General features: G+C 49.4%; 1 protein-coding gene across 1 annotated transcript in view; it reads right to left on the bottom strand.

Annotated features, from left to right (window-relative positions):
- The window catches only part of SLC24A3 (solute carrier family 24 member 3), a 483,820-nt gene that overhangs the window by 423,621 nt on the left and 38,253 nt on the right, over positions 1-21,946 (bottom strand). The window contains exon 2 of the mRNA XM_059406468.1: positions 931-1,059. Coding sequence (XP_059262451.1) covers positions 931-1,059 — 129 coding nt within the window. The remainder of the gene's footprint in view (positions 1-930; positions 1,060-21,946) is intronic.

Genomic DNA, 21,946 nt, shown 5'->3' on the forward strand with positions numbered 1-21,946 from the left:
ATGTGGGATCAACACATGGTTGAGCTCCTGACCCCTCAGAAGGGGCATGCATGGGGCCCAAGTTCCCACCATCCATGGAAAGGAGGTCCCAGAGAGCCAAACAGCCCAAGTCAGGATTGGCAAAGTACAGCACAGGCCTAATACCTCTCAATGCCTGTTCTGTATGGTCTATGAGCTAAGAATGGTTTTTAAATGTGTAAAGGGTTATAAAAGGATGATTTAAAAAAAAAAAAACTATAGACATGGTATATGGGTGGCAATAGCTAAAATATTTCCTGTCTGTCCATTTGTGAGACAAGCTTCCTGACCCCTGGTTGAAACTAACAAGGCCCTCAACCATCCATAGGGTGCTTGCCTTCTCTGAGATTTGGTGGGCTGGATTCTGACGATTCCAAGTCCCCTTCATTCCCTTTATGTTTGCTTTCCTTTCAAGATCAACATAAAGACACAACAGATATTAAATATGACCACTGGTAAATGAATATTCACTTCTCCCAAGAAGACCAACAACATAGTTAAGGATATGGTTCCACCCCCTTTTTCTTTACTGTGACAGAAACAAGGCTCCTGCTTAAAAACCACCCAGAGAGGATTCCAGAGATCAAAGCAAAGATGGCCAGAGAACACCCTCACCCAACCTGCTCCCAACTCAGTTTCCCACTTGAGAGCACCAGCCCCCACATTCAATAGCAGCACAGAATCATGAGGGTCGCTGACTTTAACTTACCTTTCACCCATGCCCTAGAAAAAGAATGCAGAGGTAGAATCACACCCAGAACGTCCCCTTTCAGTTTCTTAGACACCTGCCCTAAATGTTATTAAGATCTCTCTGGGTTAGAACTCAAAGGGAAAAGATGGCGTCCAGCTCTTCCTTAGTCATAACCAGAGAAAATGGCAGCCACTGTGCACAACAGCAGCTGTAACTGTTACCTGGTTCAGTGCAGTTCTTGCTGCTCCGGAATCCTGCATCTTCTGAAGTCAGAGTGTCATTCACCTGCATTAACTTCCTCCCCACGGTCCACTGTCGGTCTTCCCCTAGGAGGTCCATGAAGTCGAGGTCTGGGGAGACAAAGAGCATAACCACACATCACTAACAGCTGGGCTTTGGCATTTCCCAATGCTGAATGTCCAGCGCCTCCATCAGCCACCATTTGCTCAGTGGTGAGCCTATTCCTCCTGCCTTGGGTCTTATCATTATACTCCATTCACGCAGCCCCTGACTGCCTGCTGGCTTCCTTGGGCTGCTGGATCCTGCTGGGCCTGACAGAGGCTGCCCTCAGCCACTGACTGGGAGGGACTGGTATATTACTACCTCACCCACTCCGGTGGGATGACTTCAAAACGCGTATTCTAAACTGAATTACAGAATCTTCTCCACTGGGATTATGCTCCAGTTGTCTACAGTGTAATACTCCTGATAAAACACAATGTATTAATTGCTGTCCTTTTCTGCCTTAATTCCTCACTCCTAGTAACACACTGATACATGTTTTAACAACCAACTCTCTCTGGGGTGGGCAGGGGGAGTCCTTGTTTGGAGCCACTGGCCTATTTCCATAGTGTAAATATTCTCATCATGGCCAAGTTCAACATGACCCACGCTGACCTCACCGAACATGGATTTGGGAAGAGATGGGTATAATTAGGTCCATGAAGTCAGTGTGACTCTTTCGAGCCCACCAGCATCTACTCCTCCCAAATAAACTTCTCACAACTGAACACTTTCTCAGGAACTGCTTCTGGAGGGTTCCCCAAGCTAGGACACCATGTCAACATCCCCAGAGTCTGGGCCAGTCAATGCTGCATATCAAGACTTCCACAAACAAGAGATGAAAGCACAAATGTAAAAACACTGAACCACTGAATGAAATACAGGAGGAGCAGGTTAACAGTGGTGAGATCTCCAGCTGAGATGACTGTAGGGACCGACGTGCCAGGAGAAAGAACAAAGATGAAGGGCACATCAGAGGGGAGAAAGAAGCACATAACCATAAAGGACTTGTTGACCTTGAAGTGCTGTGGAGCACGGAAAGGGTGGTAAGCTGCCTGTGAGCACAGGGGATGGAGATACCTTAGGGGAGGGAGCTAAGCTACAGACAGCACCAAGAAGGTCATAAGCAAATAGGGAGAAGTATGAGACATGATGCATGGGGTCTTCTGGGAGGGGACTAAAGAGAAATGAAGAGGTAATGGGGAATTCAACATTCCGTTAGAGAATGGATCATGAAAGGAAAGGAAAGAGGACAGGTAATAGCATAAGGCAAGGTCAGCAGAAAGGGAATTTCAGGAGTGGCCAATGGCCTTGACCTACAGACAAATCAAGTAAGACAAAGGCTAAGAAATAACAGAGCTGGACCTCAGAGAGCCACTGGGCGGTGGAAACAGCAAGCAAAGACAGTCTTTCTGGTGGCTTAGCACTAAAGAAAGATGTGTCGTGAGGCAAGGGTCACCCTTTGAGCGTCCAGAAGTGTGGTGGGCAGAAAATGGATCTAAGTACAAGATAAAGGCCTAATTCATGGGCCAAGTGGCCTTCACAGAAGGCCAGAGGGAACACTTCATCCAGCCACATCAGTGTGATGTTCTGAAATGGGCAATGAAGAGCTGAAGGTCATCATTCCCATTCCCCTATTTCCATGGTAATTTTAGTTTCCCAGATGATTCCACCTTCATTGTTGAATTTGAACCTCACGACACTGGTTGGGAAAGCAAGAGGGAGCAGGGATGTTGTCCACTTTGTCCACTATTGTCTCTCTAACACCAAATCACTCCTGGCTCAGAGGAGGTGCTCAGTAAGTATGGGTTGAAAAACCTATTCCCATTTTGGGGATGGACAAAGTAAGACTCGCAGAAGTTTCTGGAAATCAGAGTCCTTGTAGACATCTCACATAAGCCACAGGACACATATAAGTGCAGCAGCTCATGCACCAAGGTCTTTCTCAGTCAAATGGAATCTGCTCTCAGATATAAAATCATCAAGGTATTTCATTACAACTTACACATATTAGCCAGAACAGCTATTTTAGACATCTCTCTCTCTTTCTCTCTCTCTCTCTCACACACACACAAATGTAGAATGTGGAACCTAACAAGAATTAACTATCAGTTTAGATTCTGAAATGCAAAAGCCCACGTGGTGGCCACAGACATCAGTGTAGTCATAACTAAGAGAACAGTGCCAGAGATAATTCAAGGTGAAAGCAAGGCATTTGCATCATCTGGTTAACCTCCACAGTTAATTCTTAGGATTAAGAACAGTGACAGGCAGAGAAAATAATCTCAAAAGCTCAGGAAGAAACAATAAGGTCAGTGGCCTGAAAATCCAACAAGCAGCCCTGAAATGTGAATTTAGCACCTTATTGTCACAAACGATCTGCAAGTGTGCAGAAAGACAGCGCATTTGTCTCAGGCTGGGTTTCCACAGCGGCCCCGGAAATGAGGATCTGAACATGGGTTTTTCCTATGGGGATGGGGGGTGACCCCAGGAAGTACCTGTAAGGGAACAGGACCATGGAGTGGGGAAGGGGAGACAGCCAACAGATGATACACTTCAAGCCAGTCACCAGAATGAGTCAACTAGAGCTTGGCTCCCCTGGAAAGCTCTGGGGGTCAAAGTAGACAGGTAGCTCAGATACTCAGGGGTGAGCAAGCTTAGGTACGTATCTACCTATCCACGGTCTGCCATTGGTTGAAGGCTATTTCCAGGGGGCATGAATTCCCTGGCACTTTGAACTTGGTACATGGGAGTCCAAGGTGGGCTCTAGTGCCCAGGCAAAGGCCTTAGACAATGAAATGCAGATGCTAAGACTTAAACAGTACCAGTGAGCACTGAAGAGGCAAGAACAAAGGGATATGGGCAGGGCACTGATGGCATTTCCCAGCCTGCATAAGATCCAAAGGCAGAGGTGTGCTACAGATCAACAGACTGGCCACTCTGCTGTTCTCACAATCGGGGTAGAGAAAAGTGCTTTGTGGTACTACAGTCCGAATGCTTAGGGAGACTCCAAAGATTTGCAGAGAAGCAAGTGTCTCTTCCAATGACTTCCAAAGTTCTTTCTCAGGCCAAGTTTCCATGGTTCTGTAATTCTGAAAGAAAAGCTGATACCAATTAAGAGATGTAAAAATAAAGCCAGCTATTGTAGCAGAAAATTAGAGGATTTTTTTTTTACATAATGATTCAATATCTTCAGGCATTAGAGACCATTAAGGCAGCACCTCTGGATTCCAAAACCTACAAATTTTTATCTCAACAAAAATATAGTTGACCACTAACCACTGAACTACTAATGTGGAGACCAGAGTCTGAGAAAATCAGAGTGATGACAGCAAGTACTGCATTCACTTCCTTCCCTACTGAGAACCAAGTTTAACACTATTATACCCCATTCCATTTGGTCTCACAATATCCTGGTGAGGTAGGGAGGGGCAGTTGGTGCTAGGTCAACCTACCTCTGAAGTAAAGAAGTCGGGGTAGAAGAGATTTGCCTAAAATCAGAGCCAGTCCATAGCCAACCACCCCAACTACCATTTAAGAGCTATTATGGCTTCCATTTACTGAGTGTCTATTATGTGCAAAGAACTTTCCATTCCATCCATGTTTCATTTTACAGCAGTCTTATTTTGAACCATTAGCCCTATTTGCAAATAAGCAAACCAAAGTGTGAAGAAGTTCAAAGACTCACCCAAGGTCACATGGCAAGCAATGGGGATCCAAATGGGGATCCAAAGTAGAATGGAGATCCGAACCCAGGCCTGGTAACCCAAGGGCCACATTCATGGTAGATCCCTAGGGAGGATGCAGCCCATCTGGCTGCATTATTCAGGTACAGTGAGGCAGATCAGCAATGCGGCCTGAACCTTTTAATAGGTTAGGAGTGAAGACGGGCTCCCTAAACTTACTTCCAGGAAGTTCATTTCCTCGGAAACCATCAGGAACAGTGGTGAGGCATACGCCACATGAAGCCGTCACAAACAGAAAACAAAATGGTTCCAAAAACCCCAGTGAATGCATGGCACTCCACTTAGTGTGGCCTCCTCACAGACTAAGATGGTCCCATGGGTCATGACTTGGAGGGCTCTTTGGGGGCGGGGGGTAGAGGAGGAGCCGTGGGGAAGGCAAAGGGGACTGGAAGAGGCACCCACTTGGGTTTCTCCCCGCTCTCCCTTTATGCATCTCCAGCTTCCTTGGACTTCTCTGCCCCAGCAGACGCCGATCCACAGAGCTGCACTTGAGCAATGTCAACAAAAACATTTGGCGCCTGTCCACCGCATTCTTGGCTCCTCATCTGCCAGGCCCTGGAAGTCGCATGTTGGCCTAATTAGTCCGGAGGGAGGGGGTGCATGAGGAGGGAGGCAGGAGGCTCCCAGGTCCTGTGTCACCGATGGAAGCAGCGTGGATGACTGCAGGCTCTGAGAAGGGGGGCCGGGGTGGGCCACGGGGAGCGTGCGGGGTGCCTGCTGAAAGGGGAAGACATTCTCAAGCCGAGACTCAAGCCACATGCACTGAGGAAGGGAAGAAGTAGAGGCTGGATGCCAAGTTTCCATTACAGAGCTGTGTGCTCACCCTCTCCTGCTCTTACCACCCCCTTCGGCCTCTCTCTCTGTCTCTCTCTTGCTCACTTGCTCTCTCTCTTCCCCCCACCCTTTTTTACTCACTGGGACTGAGGGTTAGAGAGCCCAAAGTTTTCTGACACCAAGAATGGATTTCCTTGGGTACCCCAGATCTCAGCCTTCTGCTGAAAATGAACACGCTTTCTCCTGCACAGGGCTTCCGTCCTTCCCAAATACTGGCCCCAGGCCCCTCAGGGAGGCAGGGCTGTCCACTCTCTGAGTAGGTGACTCCCACCGACACACAGGCAGGCACAGACAGTCAGGCGTGCTGCTGCACCACGACTGGCAACGCCACGACTGGCCTGCGTGCCCCTTGCGTACGCACCACACCACCCCATGCTCTCCCGCAGCGTTTCCACCGCCTCACTGCTGCTGCTGGGGTTAAGCGGCCAGGCTGGGACTCAAGCCCAGAGCTGTCTCCAAAACCCAGGTATGTTGTGTCCCACCTCATCCCAGAGCTCCAGGAGCCCGGGGGACATGGCCTCGAGGGCTCACTTTGAGAGGCCATGTTAACTCTCCCCTCCCTGAAAACTAGAATCCTTCATTTCTTCTTGAACACCTGATAGAGAGAGCCACCACTCTGAAATGCTCCGAAGATCAGGACAACAGGCCCCCATTTGCAGACGAGGAAACCGAGTCCAGAATGCCTAACGCAACACTGAAGAAATAATGTCCCGAAAACCGAGTTAACAGAGAACAAGAGATGGAGCCAACGGCCACAGTGACTGGCTCTGGCTCTCTAGGCTGGCTCAGCGCTCCTTACCGTGGCTATAAATACCCCACCCCGTGGTTTACACAGCTGTCTCCACTCTCTGCGCCCCGGGTCTTCACCCTGGGGTTGGAGGTCAAGTTTGTATAGGCCCACGACCAGCAGACCGCCTTCTGCAGACTCGGTGAGCCGGGGCAAGGTCTGCCGGTCCCCAGCGGCACCCTCCACATGGCCCCCTTCCTGACCCCACTCCTAGAGTCTCTCCAGGGTGAGCCCAGTGGTTCTCACTCTCCCGGGGTGAAGAAGAGGCAATGGGGGCGCCAGCTTCCTGCACGTGAATTTTCACATGGAATTTCCAGCTGAAAGAAGAGAGTGTGTCTCTCTGCACTGTTCTTGGTCCTTGGAAAGGAACACAAACTGTGGAGAAGCTGCGAGCTCTCCAAAACCACCAGGAGAGGAAAAAGCCAGAGGCTGAGTGGGCTGTGCGCTGGTTCTTCTCCATTGCCTCAATGCTTCCAGAAAGACAGAGAAGGGTAGATCCAGAGGCCTCGGTGTGGTGGGAAGGCCACACACTCTGTTTAACCCACTTCTCCTCTCTCTAGCTGCTTCTACACACTGTCGGGTGTGGTGGCGGGGCAGAGGGGAGATCCTGAGAACCCAGCGCACTAGGACAAGTTCTCCTCCTGTATGTGCTCCAGCCACATTCGGCATTCACAGTCTGCAGCTTTCACACTGAATTCAAACCTCCTAGCACCAGAGCACAACACCTCTCCTCAAGGAAAACCCTGTGGAAAAGCTGAAGTCTTTCTGTCCCTCCACTGAGCCTCCCTTTCACTCAGAGGAGGAGTAACTATGCCCCAGAAGCAGGCACTGCTGCTGATGCCCTGTCTTCTGGAGGTCTCCTGCAGAATGTTCTGTTAGCTACAGCATGGGCATCTCCTGGGGGCTGGATGGAAATGCAGGTCTCCAGCCAGGGGAGACCCCAAAGCCTCATGGAGCACACTGGAGCCTGAGCGGCTGTCCCCACAGCCCAAGGGGCAGTCCTCCAGGCATCACACACACGGGGAGGCTGCGGGGCAGAGGGAACCAGTCCCTGCCTGCCACTGCTGGAAAGCCAGGGCATCCGATGCAGAAAGAGAGGGCAGGGAGCACACAGCAGGCTACTAAGGTTTCAGGCCATGCTGTAGTGTTCAGTTGTGTCCTGCATCGGAAAGACCAGTCCCACTAGCAGTCTCCAAGCAAACCAACCCATAGGAGGGGCAAAGGAAGGCCCAGCTATCTCTCTACTCCCCCCTCCCCACCCCCCGGCAAAGTCCTCCACCCCTGCTGTGTCTTCCCTTCCCTCCTCACACCAAGCCCAGCTCACTTCCTCACCCCAGGCCCACAGAGGCTGGCGGAGCTCCTGCAAGAATGGCCTTGGGGACAAGGGCCTGCCCAAGGCACCCACCCAAAGGCATGAGTCAGGAGTCCAAACCATCCCCAGATACAGACTGTGCCATGGCCAAACAAAGGAGGCCCAGTTGTGAGACTCTGAGTCCCTCACTGCTGCCAAAGGGAAGTCCTTCCTCCAGGCAGCCCTCCTTGACCTTCCAGGACCTCTCTCACCACAAGCTCCCCGAAAAAGTTCTACTCCTCCTTCAGATCACATATCACAGACAGAATCACAACCTGTCCTTATTGCTCCTCCCTACCCTCCAACCCATATATAAGCTCCAGGAATACCCAGCCTGCTTGGTTTTCCTCCTCCCTGTGTTCCTTCCATTGCCTGGAACTCAGGCAATGCCAGAGAGTCACAGTGTCACTGTGTTTCACTCAAGCCACCATCTGGGCGGGACTGGGAGGAATCCATGAATCCCCAGGAAAGATACCCAGGGGATTCTGTATCACCCCTCAGGGGTCATGCCCCTTGACTGGGGTGGGGGGTGGGGCGGAGTGATGTTTCAATGACAAGCCGAGAATTTTAGTGGCAAACCAGAACCAGAAATTCAGGATTACCAGATTCCTGGACAAAACCGTTCCCATTACAGCCTTACAGGGTGAGCCCAGTGGTTCTCACTCTCCCGGGGTGAAGAAGAGGCAATGGGGGCACCAGCTTCCTGCACGTGAATTTTCACATGGAATTTCCAGCTGAAAGAAGAGAGTGTGTCTCTCTGCACTGTTCTTGGTCCTTGGAAAGGAACACAAACTGTGGAGAGGCTGCGAGCTCTGTGGCTCTGGGCCAGACAAAGTGGTCCTGGGACCAGCTGCGTGAGCATAGGCTGGGACCTTTCTAGAAATGCAGAATTCAGGGTGCACCTCACACTTCCACTGCATGGGATGCTGTGTTTCAACAGCTGACTCGTGAGTACTATTTTACTCCTAACTTGTTCACAGATGTCATGGAATACTTGCACAGTTCCCAGTACGGTTCCCTGCTTGGTCTCTCTACCTCTGAAGTTGGAAACGCAGGAACCCCTAAACATCCTCAGAGACCTGAAGGGCCTCACTGAGCACCATGTGAGCCATGGCCAAAGATGGCGCTTTGGCCCCCACGGAGCTGTGTGGGCTCCCTGAGACATTTCCCACCATGTCTGTCTCCTCAGATCTGTCCTCAGGGTCCTCTGAAAGGCTTGAAAGATCTGGCTCCGGCAGCCTGGTTTCAGAGCTTTCTCTTTCAAACCTGCTCCATCTTCTTTCATTGCCCTACTAAATAAAACAAGTGGGTCTGTTAGAAGGACCCCAGGGCTCATGGTCATAAGAATTCACCATGTTGGCCATTTGGTGACTTGGGACTCTATGCCAGTTCTGCAACTAGCTCCAGGCTACTGGAGAAGCTAAGTCACTTTATCTCAGTTGCTGCATCTGAAAAGTGAAAAGGCTTGAGTGATCTGACCTCTAAGTTTCCTTGAGCTTGGATTCTTTTATATCCGGGGTAGAGTCATCTGACCAAAGGTTAACAGGGTCCCATGGCACCTCCATCCCCAACCTTGAGAGTCATGCACTCCAAGAGGATGGGTTGTATAACTCACTGAAGGGTGGGAAGAAAATATGAGAACCTCCACATTTGTATCAAAATTTCCCTGGCCTTCATCCTCACCATGTCCATGCAGTGCACTCCCAAACACAGCTCTTTTTTCTCTCTGCATAAATACCTTTCATCCTACCATGAACACAGAGCTTCCCAATGGTTTCTATGAACAAAACTAATAAAGCCATGAGAGTGCCAGGAAATTGTATGGGGATTGAAATGGCTTTGAGGGATAAGGTGTTCAGGAGAGGCTGCAAGGGATGAAGGCTGGCCACTGATGGTAGAGAGGGACTCTTAACCCTGCCCCCCAAATACCTTGTCAGCCTGAGCCAGACAATGGCTAGAGGCTGACCCAGTGAAACAAACAAAAGCTTCAAATGCTGCTGTGACACTAGAATAATGCTTTAGGTGGCAGTGTAATGCCCACCATGTTGGGAGGTGTCCTGGTTAGGGCTCTCCAAATGTTAAGTCTGCGATAAAGTCTTACGTACAAGTAGTTTCCCCTGTAGGGGATACCAAGTAGGAGGAGGAAGGAAGAGTGGAAAGCAAGATAGGGAAATGGACACTAGATACATAAGGACACATAATGGAGGTTGCTTCTGCCGGCAACTGGGGCATAAACCCACTAGAAGTTCAGAGTTGCATCCAGGATGCCTACCTGAAGGAAGAGGGCTGTGGTTCCCATGGGTTGTATGGTTCCCATGTGGTTCCATGAGTTGCCCCGGAAGCATGAAGCCCCACAAATTCTGGGCAGCACTTCTGAGTGGGCCAAGCTAGTTCCCACCTACTGGGAAAGACCTCGGGCCATGCTTGAGGGCAACGGCAACAAGAGTCTGAACTCACCCCAAACTACCCACTCCTTCTGCAACTAGAACTGGAGAAAGGCTGAGGGGACACCAAATGATGTCAGCTACCAAAGGTAACCTTGGCCTCACTTTGGAAAGAATGCCTCTTGAAGAAAGTGGGATGATGAGATTGGTCCAGAGCCACAGACATGTAGATTTTCCAATAATGTTTTCCTTTCCTTCTCTCCTCTCACCAGGGAACCTGACGCCAGAACTCAAATATTCTCCTGATGCCTCACAATGAGAAGGACAGGACCAAAGAGAGGTCGGCTGGTGTGGTTTTCATTTAAGCACAAAGCCACTTGGTTCTTCTCACTTTTTCCTATTCATTGGCCCACTGCTTGCCCCTTTCCAAGTTGGAAACTGAAGCCAGCCATCAGAGAGAAACAAGGTTGAGTGGAAAGAAAGATAGGATCCGTTCATCCCCTCTCGGGTTTCAGTCCCAAGTCAGAGATCCAGCATCAGGAAAGGGAAGACGGGGAGAAAATACATGAATGGCCAGACTAGGACAGGCTGACGCACCCAGAACCTTCCAGGCTACCACCTGCTACTTGGTTTGCTTCTCACCTTCCAGCCAGAGAGCAACACCTCCCTTCGCCCTGCCCTGATGCCCAGTGAAGCCGGCCAAGTGTACTTCTATGGATTTGGGGTTGGCCTAAAGAATCAGGCTCTGTTTATTTTCTAGAGTCCTGTCAAGTGCAGACTGCCAATAACTTCCCGCTGAAAACACTTGCTGAAAACGACAATCAAGGTTCAGTATTTAAGACCTGCCACGTGGTTCCTCATCGCACTTGGTGCGGTTTACTCCACGCATGGCGTCCGCACCCTTCCCTCCAGCCCCGGTGCTCTCCCAACGTGAGGCCCTGCCACTTCAAATGCCGAGAGAGACCCTGTCCATCACAGCCACCACCAGCCAAGGTCAGGAAGCCCTTGGACAGGGTGCCAGAAAGAAAAAAGCAAGGGCCTCTTCCAGTGTTTCTTAAAGTGAAGGAAATAGGAAACAAGAGACCGGAGGTCGACAAAAGGACACACGTAGGCACATGGGCTGAGAGGCAGTGATGGAGTGAGGGACTCTGGGAGCCGAGGAGCATGCCCATCCCTCTGGAATCACGTCTGAGTGGCTCCATGGCAGAAGGATGAGTGGGCAGCGGAAGAGCAGAGGGGTCACAGACACCGTGGGTGGGGTTAGCAAATGCCCGTCATGGTCGATATCATGGACACTGGGGTCCTTTTCTTCAGATCTCTCCCACTTTTCCCCCACTGGGTAGCAGCAGCCAGTTATGGAGAAGGGGTGGCCTGACCCCACCTCATCCCCAGGGATGGGCGCACAACCAGAAAGTTTGGTTCGGGAGTGGCAATTGGTCCTGTTCAGATTAGTGAGACACAGAGGGGAGGTTTTTGCCGGCAGCCTCTGGGAAGGAAGTCCTCTCACTCTCCAGGCAGAGCTGCTCATGTCCTTTATCCTCTCTCCTTCTGGGTGAAGAGGCAATTCCTAGAACCTCATGAGCCATGTTGCCACCAGGAGAAGAGCTGGTCTTGGAATGAAGTTCATATAAGGAAGGGAAGAAAAGGGAGAGTGGGGAAAAAGTGGGTCCCTAAGGACATCACTGGTGCACTGATAAGCCTACCTGCAGATATGCCCTCCCAAAAAATCCCCCAATATGTTAGGCATTCTGAATTTTTTATTTCCAACAGCATGGAGTGCCATGACCGACGTATGAGACTAAGCCTTTTGTTAAGAAGGTAAGGAGTACTCCCATGAGAAGTATCACACTCTGGTTCAAACCACAGCTGGGCAACTCTCTAACCAACGTGACCATACCACTGCACGGACTTCTTCCCGGACACTGCCTTACACACACAAACTGGGCCACCGATGAGCCTACCTAGACACAAAGCTTCCTCCTAAGAACAGTGAGAGCTCATTGCAAAGTCCCTCCCCGACTCAGGGATCAAACCATCATGAAGTAAGTGGGGCACCGGGTGCACTCCCACTTCTCTCGTCACCCATCATGACAGCCCCGCAGTCAGCGATATGGCCTCCCAGCCCCAAACAGAACCAGACAGGAGGCTGTCTCCTCTAGGATGAGGAGTCCCTAAAACACACTGCCACCTCTCCAAGAGGATGCCCTGTCTCGGAAGAGTTCCACGAAGCCATGAAAGGCGCATCTAATTTCCGAGAAGCCCGCAGCCCGTGATGAGCCTCGGGAGGGGCTGGAGGCTCACAGAGAGCCTTGCCCTGCCATCTCCGGCTTGTAGGGCCACCCTGACTTGGTGCTTAATTAGGAACATGCTGCCTCTGGGACTTGCCATCCCGTCCCCTCCGATGACAAGCGTGAGCTGTCGCTGCTGCCAGAGGAGAAGCAGGGAGTCATGGAGCGAGGACAGTACGTCCCTCCATGACAGAGACGGTCGCCCCACGGGAGGGCAGAGCTCCAATAATCGTGTCCTGTACAGCGATGATGCCCCAGGCCTTCTCCACAGGGCCACAGGGAACAGTGCTCTCGTCCCTTCAATCTTTTATGAGAAGCAATAAACCAGAAAATGCTCATCCACAGAGGCGAACAGAACAGCGCTTTCCACAGAGGCTTAAAGAGGATGCTCAGAGTGTGAACGGAGACATTTTTGTCTCTCAGGCTCTTTTTATCTTTGGTTCAAGTTTACTTAACTCCACAGAAACGACTTCCCTTGTTACTACGACTGTTTCTAAATAGAGTACAGCTGTACCTTCAGCAGCATAATAGGTGGACCCTCTGTGAGCACCACGTAGCCAGACCCATACAAAGGTATATGTGTATCAGCGTTCATCCTAGGGGTGACCCTGCACCTGCCTACTTCATGCCAGGCATCATTTGAGGGCATTTTTGTAGTGTCTCAATACCTCAGGTCATTTTACAACAGCTCTGTGAAATGGGTGCTGTTATCCCCACTTCCCAGATGAGAAACCGACAGCTCAGAATCTAGGCCACTGATCTGCCAAAGGTCCCAAGCTCTATGTCCAGTCCCTGCCTGGGACTGGACTGCAGCAGGGACTGGACTGCAGGGAGCACTTTGTCCAAGGTCAGCATGAGAACTGTCCTGGCAGAATGAAGGTGATCCCCTTAGGGACACAAGCTTCTTAGCAGCAGAGCGTGGCCTGGCGCTCCCATCTTCCAGCTCCTGCTCTGGGAACCCTTTGTTTCCCTTGACCTGCCCTAAACTCAGAACACCTGGATTCTTGCCTCAGTTTCACTAAGAGGCCTTTTGCACTACTTTCCCATCCATGTTTCCATCTGTGACAGGGCAGAGATAGGACTGTTCTGTTTTAAGGAACACATCAATGGGAGAATCATGAAGAGATTTCACCAGGGCTAAAAAAAAAAAAGAAAAAGAAAAGAAAAGAAAAGAAAAAATGTGTCTATAGTGAAAAGTTAACGGAGGAGTCTAGGTGGTGAGTATCTAAATGTTTCTTCCACGTTGCTCAATGGTTGAGTATTTCCATATAAAATGTTGGAGGGGAAATAACGTTAAAGAAGGTACCAGAGGAGCAAGAATATCAGTACCATCCCCCTTACGGTATCTAGGAGTGGGAAAAAGAAACATAATGGCAATGTGGCCAAGACCAGTATGGATGAGGAACCCACCCAGATGGGGCAGGGTGCCGGCCACTGGGTGATCCCAACACCTTGGTTGGTTCCAAAACAGGATGGGATGCTGCTGCCCAGTACTGCTTGGCCTCCAAACAGTGCCCCTCTGCCTAAAAGGCCTCAGAGACCTCATGGTCACCACCAGACTGGTGTGGTAACAACACAACAGCCAAGTGCACCACAAACACCCGTCACAGAGAAGAGAATGTTTGGTGGTGTCCAGTGGCTGGAAGCCCTCTATTCTAGAACCAACAGGCATTAACCCCAGAGCCTGTGCTCCTGAGACATCCGGGCATTGGAGGCAGGACATCCCATTGCCTCCCTGCCTGGCCGGCTGCACACCTATTTCCTTCCCTCTTCGAGAGCCACAATCTGAGGTATCTCCTCAGAGGGCTGGGGGGGCCTTCCCTCAGCAGCGAAGCCACATTAGCAGAGTGTCCTCTCTTGGGAGATGCAGAGGAAGATTATCTTTGAGCAGCTCCATTTCCAATCCCTCCTCTGGATATCGCTGTTACAAGAAAATGTACCTGACTCTAATTTAATCATGACGTTGGCAATCTATCGCTGCACTAATATTAAAATGGAAATCTGGTGCCATGGCATGCTCCTTTGGTGCACTTATTACCAGGATGAGATAGGGTCTCGACATGATTTGCCTGGTGTCCTGGAAACTGCGGATTTCCACAGGCAGTGGCCTTGGTCGAGTTTTCTGTCTCGTGTGCTTTATCCCCCTGTACAAACTCTGTGTCTGCTTATTCTTCTCTGGGGATCTCTGGAAAGCTCATACTGAGTGGAAAAGCTATGGGAAAGGGTTTGCTCTTCTATCCTCCTCATCATTACTCTTTCTATGACTATGTCTCTGTGACCACAGCTATTTCAAAAGAAGCCCAGGAACTAAAGAAGTTTGCTTCTGCCTTACTCCCTGGAGAAATGACAAAACAGGTTTTTACAGAAAGCCCTTGTTTCTTCATGCCCTTACCCAAATGCTGGAATAGGCAAGAGCTCACAGTGCACAAAGAAGCTCGTCCAGAGATGTGGGATGACAGGGGCAGGGGGTGGGGGGCAGGGGCAGGGAGCAGGTGGGACAGGGCTACAAAACCTCCAGCAGCTGGGCCTCCCCAAGACAATGAACACTTTCCCTGACTGTTTAAATGAAAAGAGATCGAAAGAGAGGTAAAGGAGTTTAGGAATAACACTGCAGAGACCTACGCAGGAGCACGTGCTGAAGAATACAGAAGCTGACCAGGGCTCAGAGACTGTCAGCCTTCCAAGGGTTGGCTGAAGCAAAAGGGAAAGACCCACTCATAGAGGAAATACAGCCACTCAGGGTTTTTTTTTTTTTTTTTTTTTTTTTTTAATGCATGCTGATACTCCTCTACTCTTGCCAGAGTCTGGTATCTCCACAAAGCTCTATTACTTGGGAGTTTGCACTTCCTACAGCACCCAGTAAAAGGCAGCAGAGTGGCCTCTGTTGGGCCCAGCAGGATCCAACAGCCAAAGGAAGCCCTCAGGCAGTTAAGGGGCAGTGTGCATGGAGTAAAACAAAAAGGTCCAGGTGAGGCCTATAGGCTCATGATTGAGTAAGCGATGGCCCATTAAGGCAGTGGACAACCGGCATCTGGTGAATAACAGCTACTGGGGGACGACCACAAAAAGACACTTCTGGAGATCATCTTCAACCCTCCTTGTAGATGAGACTGGGGGTCAAGCTTTGTGTTTTGACACTGAGACTTTGGGGGAAAGAAAGACACTCCCGTGGTCTCCAGCTGGGCCATAAGAGTGTTAGGAAGCCAGGCACTGGCTCCCGTGAAGCCACATTGCCAACTAGGGATTTACTGCCTGTTCCTCTGGACAGTGATGGTCCAGAGTCAACTTTCCAAGAAGAGAATCGACTGAGGAAACCGTTGTTCAGGTTTAGACTGCAATTTTTTTTTTTTCAAACAGCCCTGTCCACAGTTGCAGATGGCTCTAGTGGCTCATGGGGACAGAAGAAAGTGACAGTCTCAGTACTCAGGCTCACCTTATGTGACTCTGTGCCTCCTTCCAGGATTTCTCTCCAAAAACCTATTTTTGCAAAAAAAGACCCAAATGAACCTTTTTTCAAGTTGGGTTTTAGCCATGGTACCAAGATGAGTCATCAGAAGTCCAAACCTGGGGATCATTTTGTGGAAGAATATAATTTTGGAGCCAGGAAGGTCCTTCGAGAATGTGCAGTGCAGTGCGGTCCAACAGAAATATACTGTGAGCCACGTAGGCAATTTTGCATTTTCTCCCAGACATGTTAAAAAAGTACAATGCAACCGGTGACATTAATTTTAATGTCTTTCACTTAACCTGATACATCAAAAATATTATCATTTTACCAGGTAATAAATGCAAAAACTATTTTACCACCTTTTTTTGAGACATACCTTACCTGCCATAAAATTCACCCATGTAAAATGTACAATTAAATGGTTTCTGGTACATTCACAGAGTTGTGCAACCATCGTCGTGATGTAATTTTAGAATATTTCCAGCACCCCGAAAAGACATCCTTCACCTATCAGCGGTCACTCTCCATTACCCCCAGGGCCTAACCTGAGGCAATCATTATGTATGTTGTGTCTCTGTAGATCCGCCTATTCTGGACATTTCATATAAACGGAATGATACAGTGTGTGGTCTTCGGTGACTGGCTTCCTTGAGTTCAAATAAATGTGCTCAAGGCTCCTCGATGGCATAGCATGCCTCTTCAGGCCTTCCTCGCTTTTAGTTGCTGAATAATATTCCACTGTGTGGATAAAAATTATTAGTGAACTATTTTACGTTCTTTTTTCTGTACTAAGCCTTCAGCAGCCACTGTGTATTTTATGCACACATCAGCATATCTCAGTCAGACGTACTGCTCCGTGAGCCCAGTGTTAGTACAGATCTGGGCTCTGTTTTCTTTGGGGGTGGTGACTGTGGCTGGGTGCCCAGCCGTTGTCCCACTGGGCCTGCACCCAGGCTGAAAACAGAACAACAGCCAGCCAGGTTTGGAGTGTTGCTGAGAGAGAAGAATGTCTGGCCTGCTGGGTTTTCTTCCTTGTCCTCCCTATGTGGTGAGGAGGAGGTGAGAGGTGAGTGCTGGTGAGAGGAGGAAGCATGGTGCCCTTGGATGGGCCTGGGAACATGTGGATTCGGGATGTCTAGAGTTCAAACCCACCTTCTCCCTAAAGAAAGCACCTCTCCACCGTCCTGACGAGCTGACTCCTGAAAGCAACAGCTGGTAAAAGGCAACCAAGGTTAAACTGACAGGTCGCTATGAAGAAGCCACTCCACTTCCCCAAAACTCCTTGACAGAGGAACGGTACCTACATCCCCTACTTTATGCGGTGCTCGGGAAAGGAGATGGAGACACGTCTGAGGAGGAGATATCTTCTGGATTCATGAGAGTCAATGAACGTCCATCCCTTATAAATAAGTTGCCTCAAGGATCCCCACCCAGGGAGTCAAAAGCATCTATTACTTACGGGCAAGGGCAGGTGCATCTTTCTTCTGCATGTGCTACAGGTATAGTAACAAAAATAATAATAGCAACCACTTCTGGCACCAGAGGGTCTTCTAAGTGGTTCACATACAGCAGCTCTAATTCTCTCAACCACGTAGGGGTGATATCATCATCATCCCTGCTATTAGTACTATTATTATTTGCATCCGAAGATGAATAGAGGATGGCACAAAGAGTTTAATTAACTTACTCAAGGTCACAGAGCTAAGAAGCAGGACAGCAGTAATCTGAACCCACACAGTCCGGCTCTGGAAGGCTCTGCCCTTGAGGAACCTGGGACATCTAAGGAGTCCAGGGTGCTCCCAATGGAGCCTCCTCCTCCAGGACGGACCCCCTGGGACCTCCCAGCCCATGCAGTACTACCTCTGAATTTGTGCCTTTTGGCATCTCTAGGCACCCTTGCCTGGATTTCCCATGCTAGGGGGATAAGTCAGGAATGACGAAAAAAACAAAACAAAACAAAAAAAACTTCTTTTTCTTATGAGCTATTATTACTTGTCATCACGCTTGTTGTACGAGCCACAAAGGTCTAGACTTAATAAACTGGGAGGCAAGCTGCTGAGTTTGTTGCTAAGGAATGACAGACCACAACACTTGGATTCACTGCTTTTGTCCTCAAAACCGTGCCCACCCTACCCCACTGCCGGCTTCCAGAAATCCCTCTCCAACAAGAGAGCAAGCGGCGCACTGAGCATGGGAAAGGCAACTTCCCCACCAAGGAGCTCTCTTCCCCCTTTACTGAAGCTGAAGTCAGGATCTCATGATCTATTTGGGAACTCCTGGAGGGGTGGCCACCCCTCAAGGCATGCGGACTCTGGTTCCAGTTGGAAATGGGGGCGGGGTAATACCAGGCTCCCAGGCACGGCCACCCTATGGAATGAGCACCCTGTGATGGCAGAGGCCAGAGTTTCAGTCCAACTGGAGAGCAGCACAGATGCGTTGAGTTTAGCTCAGACACCATTATAAGATTTCCCTGATGTCACAAAGAAAGCCCGATTTCCAGCTTCTCTTGGAAAACTGGAATACCTGGCAAAATGGGCCGGAGTTCCTGCCATGTGGACACCTAGTAAGCATCTATTCCCCTTTCAGACAAGGAAGCCTCCCTGATCTGCACTGCAATCCCCACCCTCCCTACCGTTTTTCCCCAGGCCCTCTGGCAGACACGGAGCACGCACCCCCGACATGGCCATGAGCAGAGGCCGGTGAAACCCCTGGTTTGTCAAGCAGCACATTCTTACCCATCATCCACATCCATACCACACCTAGAGCAGCGGTCAGCCTGCACCCCTCCCTGTCTGTGACACCTTCCCTCTCTGCCCCCAAGCCCCGTTTCTTCGCCCTCCCACTTCCCGGCTGCTCTTGCTCACATTTAATTCTGGAATGTCAGATCCCATCTTTTTCTCACTTGTGAATGCCTTGTTTCTCCCTCCACTCCAGAAGCTCCTTGAGGAAAGGAACATTTCGTACACTTCTCTTGGCTCCTTCTGCTGCCAGACTGGGTTGGGCCTGTAGTAGGTACGTGACAAGGGTGATGTGGGGTGAGGAGGAGAGCCTGGAAAGACAAAGGGCGGAGAGGCGCAACTCCACACAGCTTCCCAGAAGACTGTGAAGGATGTATAGACCTGGCTCCTACAAGGAAAGATGCTGGTGATTCAAAATGCACAACCATGAAAACAATCAGAGAAGTGAATGCTAGACTCCGTGGCTTAAGGATCTGGGAAGTCCAGAGGATTCCAACTTGACTGCTCAGAAGAGCTCAGACCCCCAGGGCAACAGTGGGGCTGGGCCAGGGTGACGCTTAGCAAGGGATTCATTAGTATGTGCCATATATTCCATCATCAGACCTTGAGGTCTGAAATAATTTCATACCTCTGCCATAGTGGAAATGCCTTAAAAATGACAAACTCCAAACACCAACAGTGGCAGGTCATTTACGCTTAACATGTTGGGTCACCGATTGAGATTTTCAGGACATGATCTGTGCCCTGGCACCTTCAGATGGACCCCCAGGGGATGTGAAGATTCGGGTCTGTCCCTGGTCTCCACCCATTCCTACAGGAAAAGGCCACAGACCGCCAGACAAACGTCAGGGTGCCTTCTGTAAATGATACCATTCTGTCCACTGCCTGGGGGCATAGTAGGACCAGCACTATTGCCTAATCCCGTGGGAAGACCAAGCATCCAGGAATTGCTCCAGATGTTTCCACATGACCTTGCTTCACCCATTGCATAATTCTATAAATCTAAATGCACATCAGCTCCTACCATGAGGTTATGAAATCGAGTACCGTCTCTTCATGGATCTTGTCAGAATTTAACTTGGAGCTACCAACATGTTAGCTCTGAGTGTACGCTGATCCTTCCCCCATATTGGAGGGTCTACTGGAGAATCCAAAGAAGTTCATCCTGGGAGCTCCATTGGGAAAAAAAAAATTGTCCAACAGGAAATGTGGACTTGATGTGGACTTGTTCTCTGCCTGGTTCACATGATCCAGTGAGACAAAGCCACATGCAAAAAAAAAAAAAAAAAGGTACCAAGTCAACTCAAGGGAAACTGTAAAGGGGTTCTTGGAAATGAATCCTCCGTTCTCCTTTTAGGCTGGTTCTTCTTAAGCTAAAATAAGAGAGTGAGAAGGGGGAAAGAATACTTTTCGCATATCCGCCTATTGGAAAAGATGAAACCAAACCACTCTGTCAGCTAGCTGATTTCAGCAGATGACAGCAATGATTAAAATCAGCTGTCCGGGTTAATTAGCGCCTATTACCACAAATACATCGTTACCCTGTCACCACCATGGCTGCTTCTTCTTACTCCAAGCTTTGGGAGCAGAGATTTTTGCTACCTGTGACTTTGAGGGTCTCCCAAAGCTAAGGGTCTCGTTGGCGCCAAGGTCACCTGAGGTCCCCCTGCCTTAAATCTGCCCCTTCCACTGCTGAAAGACAGTTTGGCTGCATTTCAAAGCTAGTTATTTTAGCCCCAACTCTCTCTGGTCTTCAATTCATGGTTGTCTGGGATAACATTCACTCTGGCTGATGCGGCCCACTGTGTCAAGAGGAACAATGCTTGCCGGAGATGGTTGTAAAAGATAACAAGGAATTTATTAGGAGCCACTCACAGCATTCAGCGTTGTCTTTGATGCAATCAACCACCACCGTAAATTTCAAGTCCACATGGCTGGGCTGCAACAACTAAGAATGTAGCCTGGCCACAGAGACAGGCCATTTGGGGTCCATCCACCCCATGACATTAGGTGTTCAGAATATAAAGAATCTAGGAGACTCTCTAAAGGGAGAGGAGTGGGATCAGCTTAACTCTCATCCCAGCATGTGGGAAAATCACCCAACAGATGTCTGCTGGAGGAGACACTGGAGAAGCCCCTGCTCCAGGCCCTGATGGTCCCCGTGTGATCATCCTTGGTACGGGGTCCACTCAGAGCTTCTCCGTCACACTGCACCTGATAGCTTCTCAGCCTGAGGGTTATTCCCAGCACCAAAGGGGGCTGATTGGCACAGAGGCAACTGAGAGGTGTAGAAAATTTCATCCTGGAGGAGAGAGGAGTGTGTGTGAGCAGCTGTCCACCCGCAGGGGACTGGAATATGCCGGATAAATACCCCAGCTTACTGCCTCTGAGGCAAGTTCCACACAGCCTCCCAGGGATCTAGCGTGGACCCCAGATGCCCACAGCAGTATTCTGCTGAAGAAGGCACCTTGACTTGACCCTTCCCCCATTTGGTCTCACTTTCCTCATGTACTCACTTGGAAGGAGTCCTGAATCCTTGTGCCCAAGTCCTTGGTGTGAGGGTCTGGAAAACCCAAACCAAGACAGGATTTAAATTCATAATTGTTTTTCTTCCGTCTGTGCCTATTCCATAGGGAACATTTCAGCTCTCTCTTAGAATCCCAAATATAGAAACAGTGAGCATGGGGAAAATGCTAGAAGGAGGATGGTAGGGGGACACCTCTGTCCTTCAGTCGTGAGTAGCAGAACTGGCCTGGAAGCCGTCCACCAGCAGCTGTATGAGTACCTCCCTAAGTCCAGACATCCTTAAACACTGAAAGGATGAGAAGCATTTTCCATTCAGCTCATTCAGCATCTTTATGGGCTGCAGCACAGAATAAGGCAAGGAGAATAAATAGGTTATCCATTGGTGATGTCTGTAATGGGATCAGGATAGGTCAGCAGTTTTCAGTATGCCAGACATTTACAATCATTTCTATATAGAAAACTAAAAGCACTCTGGAATCAGACAAACTCAAAATTCAAAATCCAATCCTAACACTTAACAGATGCTAAGTCTTGGGCATCTTAATTTTCCTGCTGAGACCTCAGGTCCCTCAACTGTATAAATGCAGATAAACGGTTCTATCCTATAAGGCCATTATAAGGATTAAGTATGATGATATGGAAAAGCTCCTGGCACAGTCTGAGCTCAGTAAGTGTTTGGTTCCCATCACCACTAGGAGCCAGAGAGCTCTTTTATTAAAAAAAAAAAAAAAAAAAAAAGAGTGCTTTGAATTTCTTAAGCAAATACATCATTTGCCAAAACTATTTAATGTATTTAATGGCAATGAATCTCAAAAGAATTTTTTTTTTTTAATTTTAAAGCTCTAAGATCATG

This window comes from Mustela nigripes, chromosome 7 (genome assembly GCF_022355385.1).
Source record: "Mustela nigripes isolate SB6536 chromosome 7, MUSNIG.SB6536, whole genome shotgun sequence".
NCBI classification, from domain to species: domain Eukaryota; kingdom Metazoa; phylum Chordata; class Mammalia; order Carnivora; family Mustelidae; genus Mustela; species Mustela nigripes.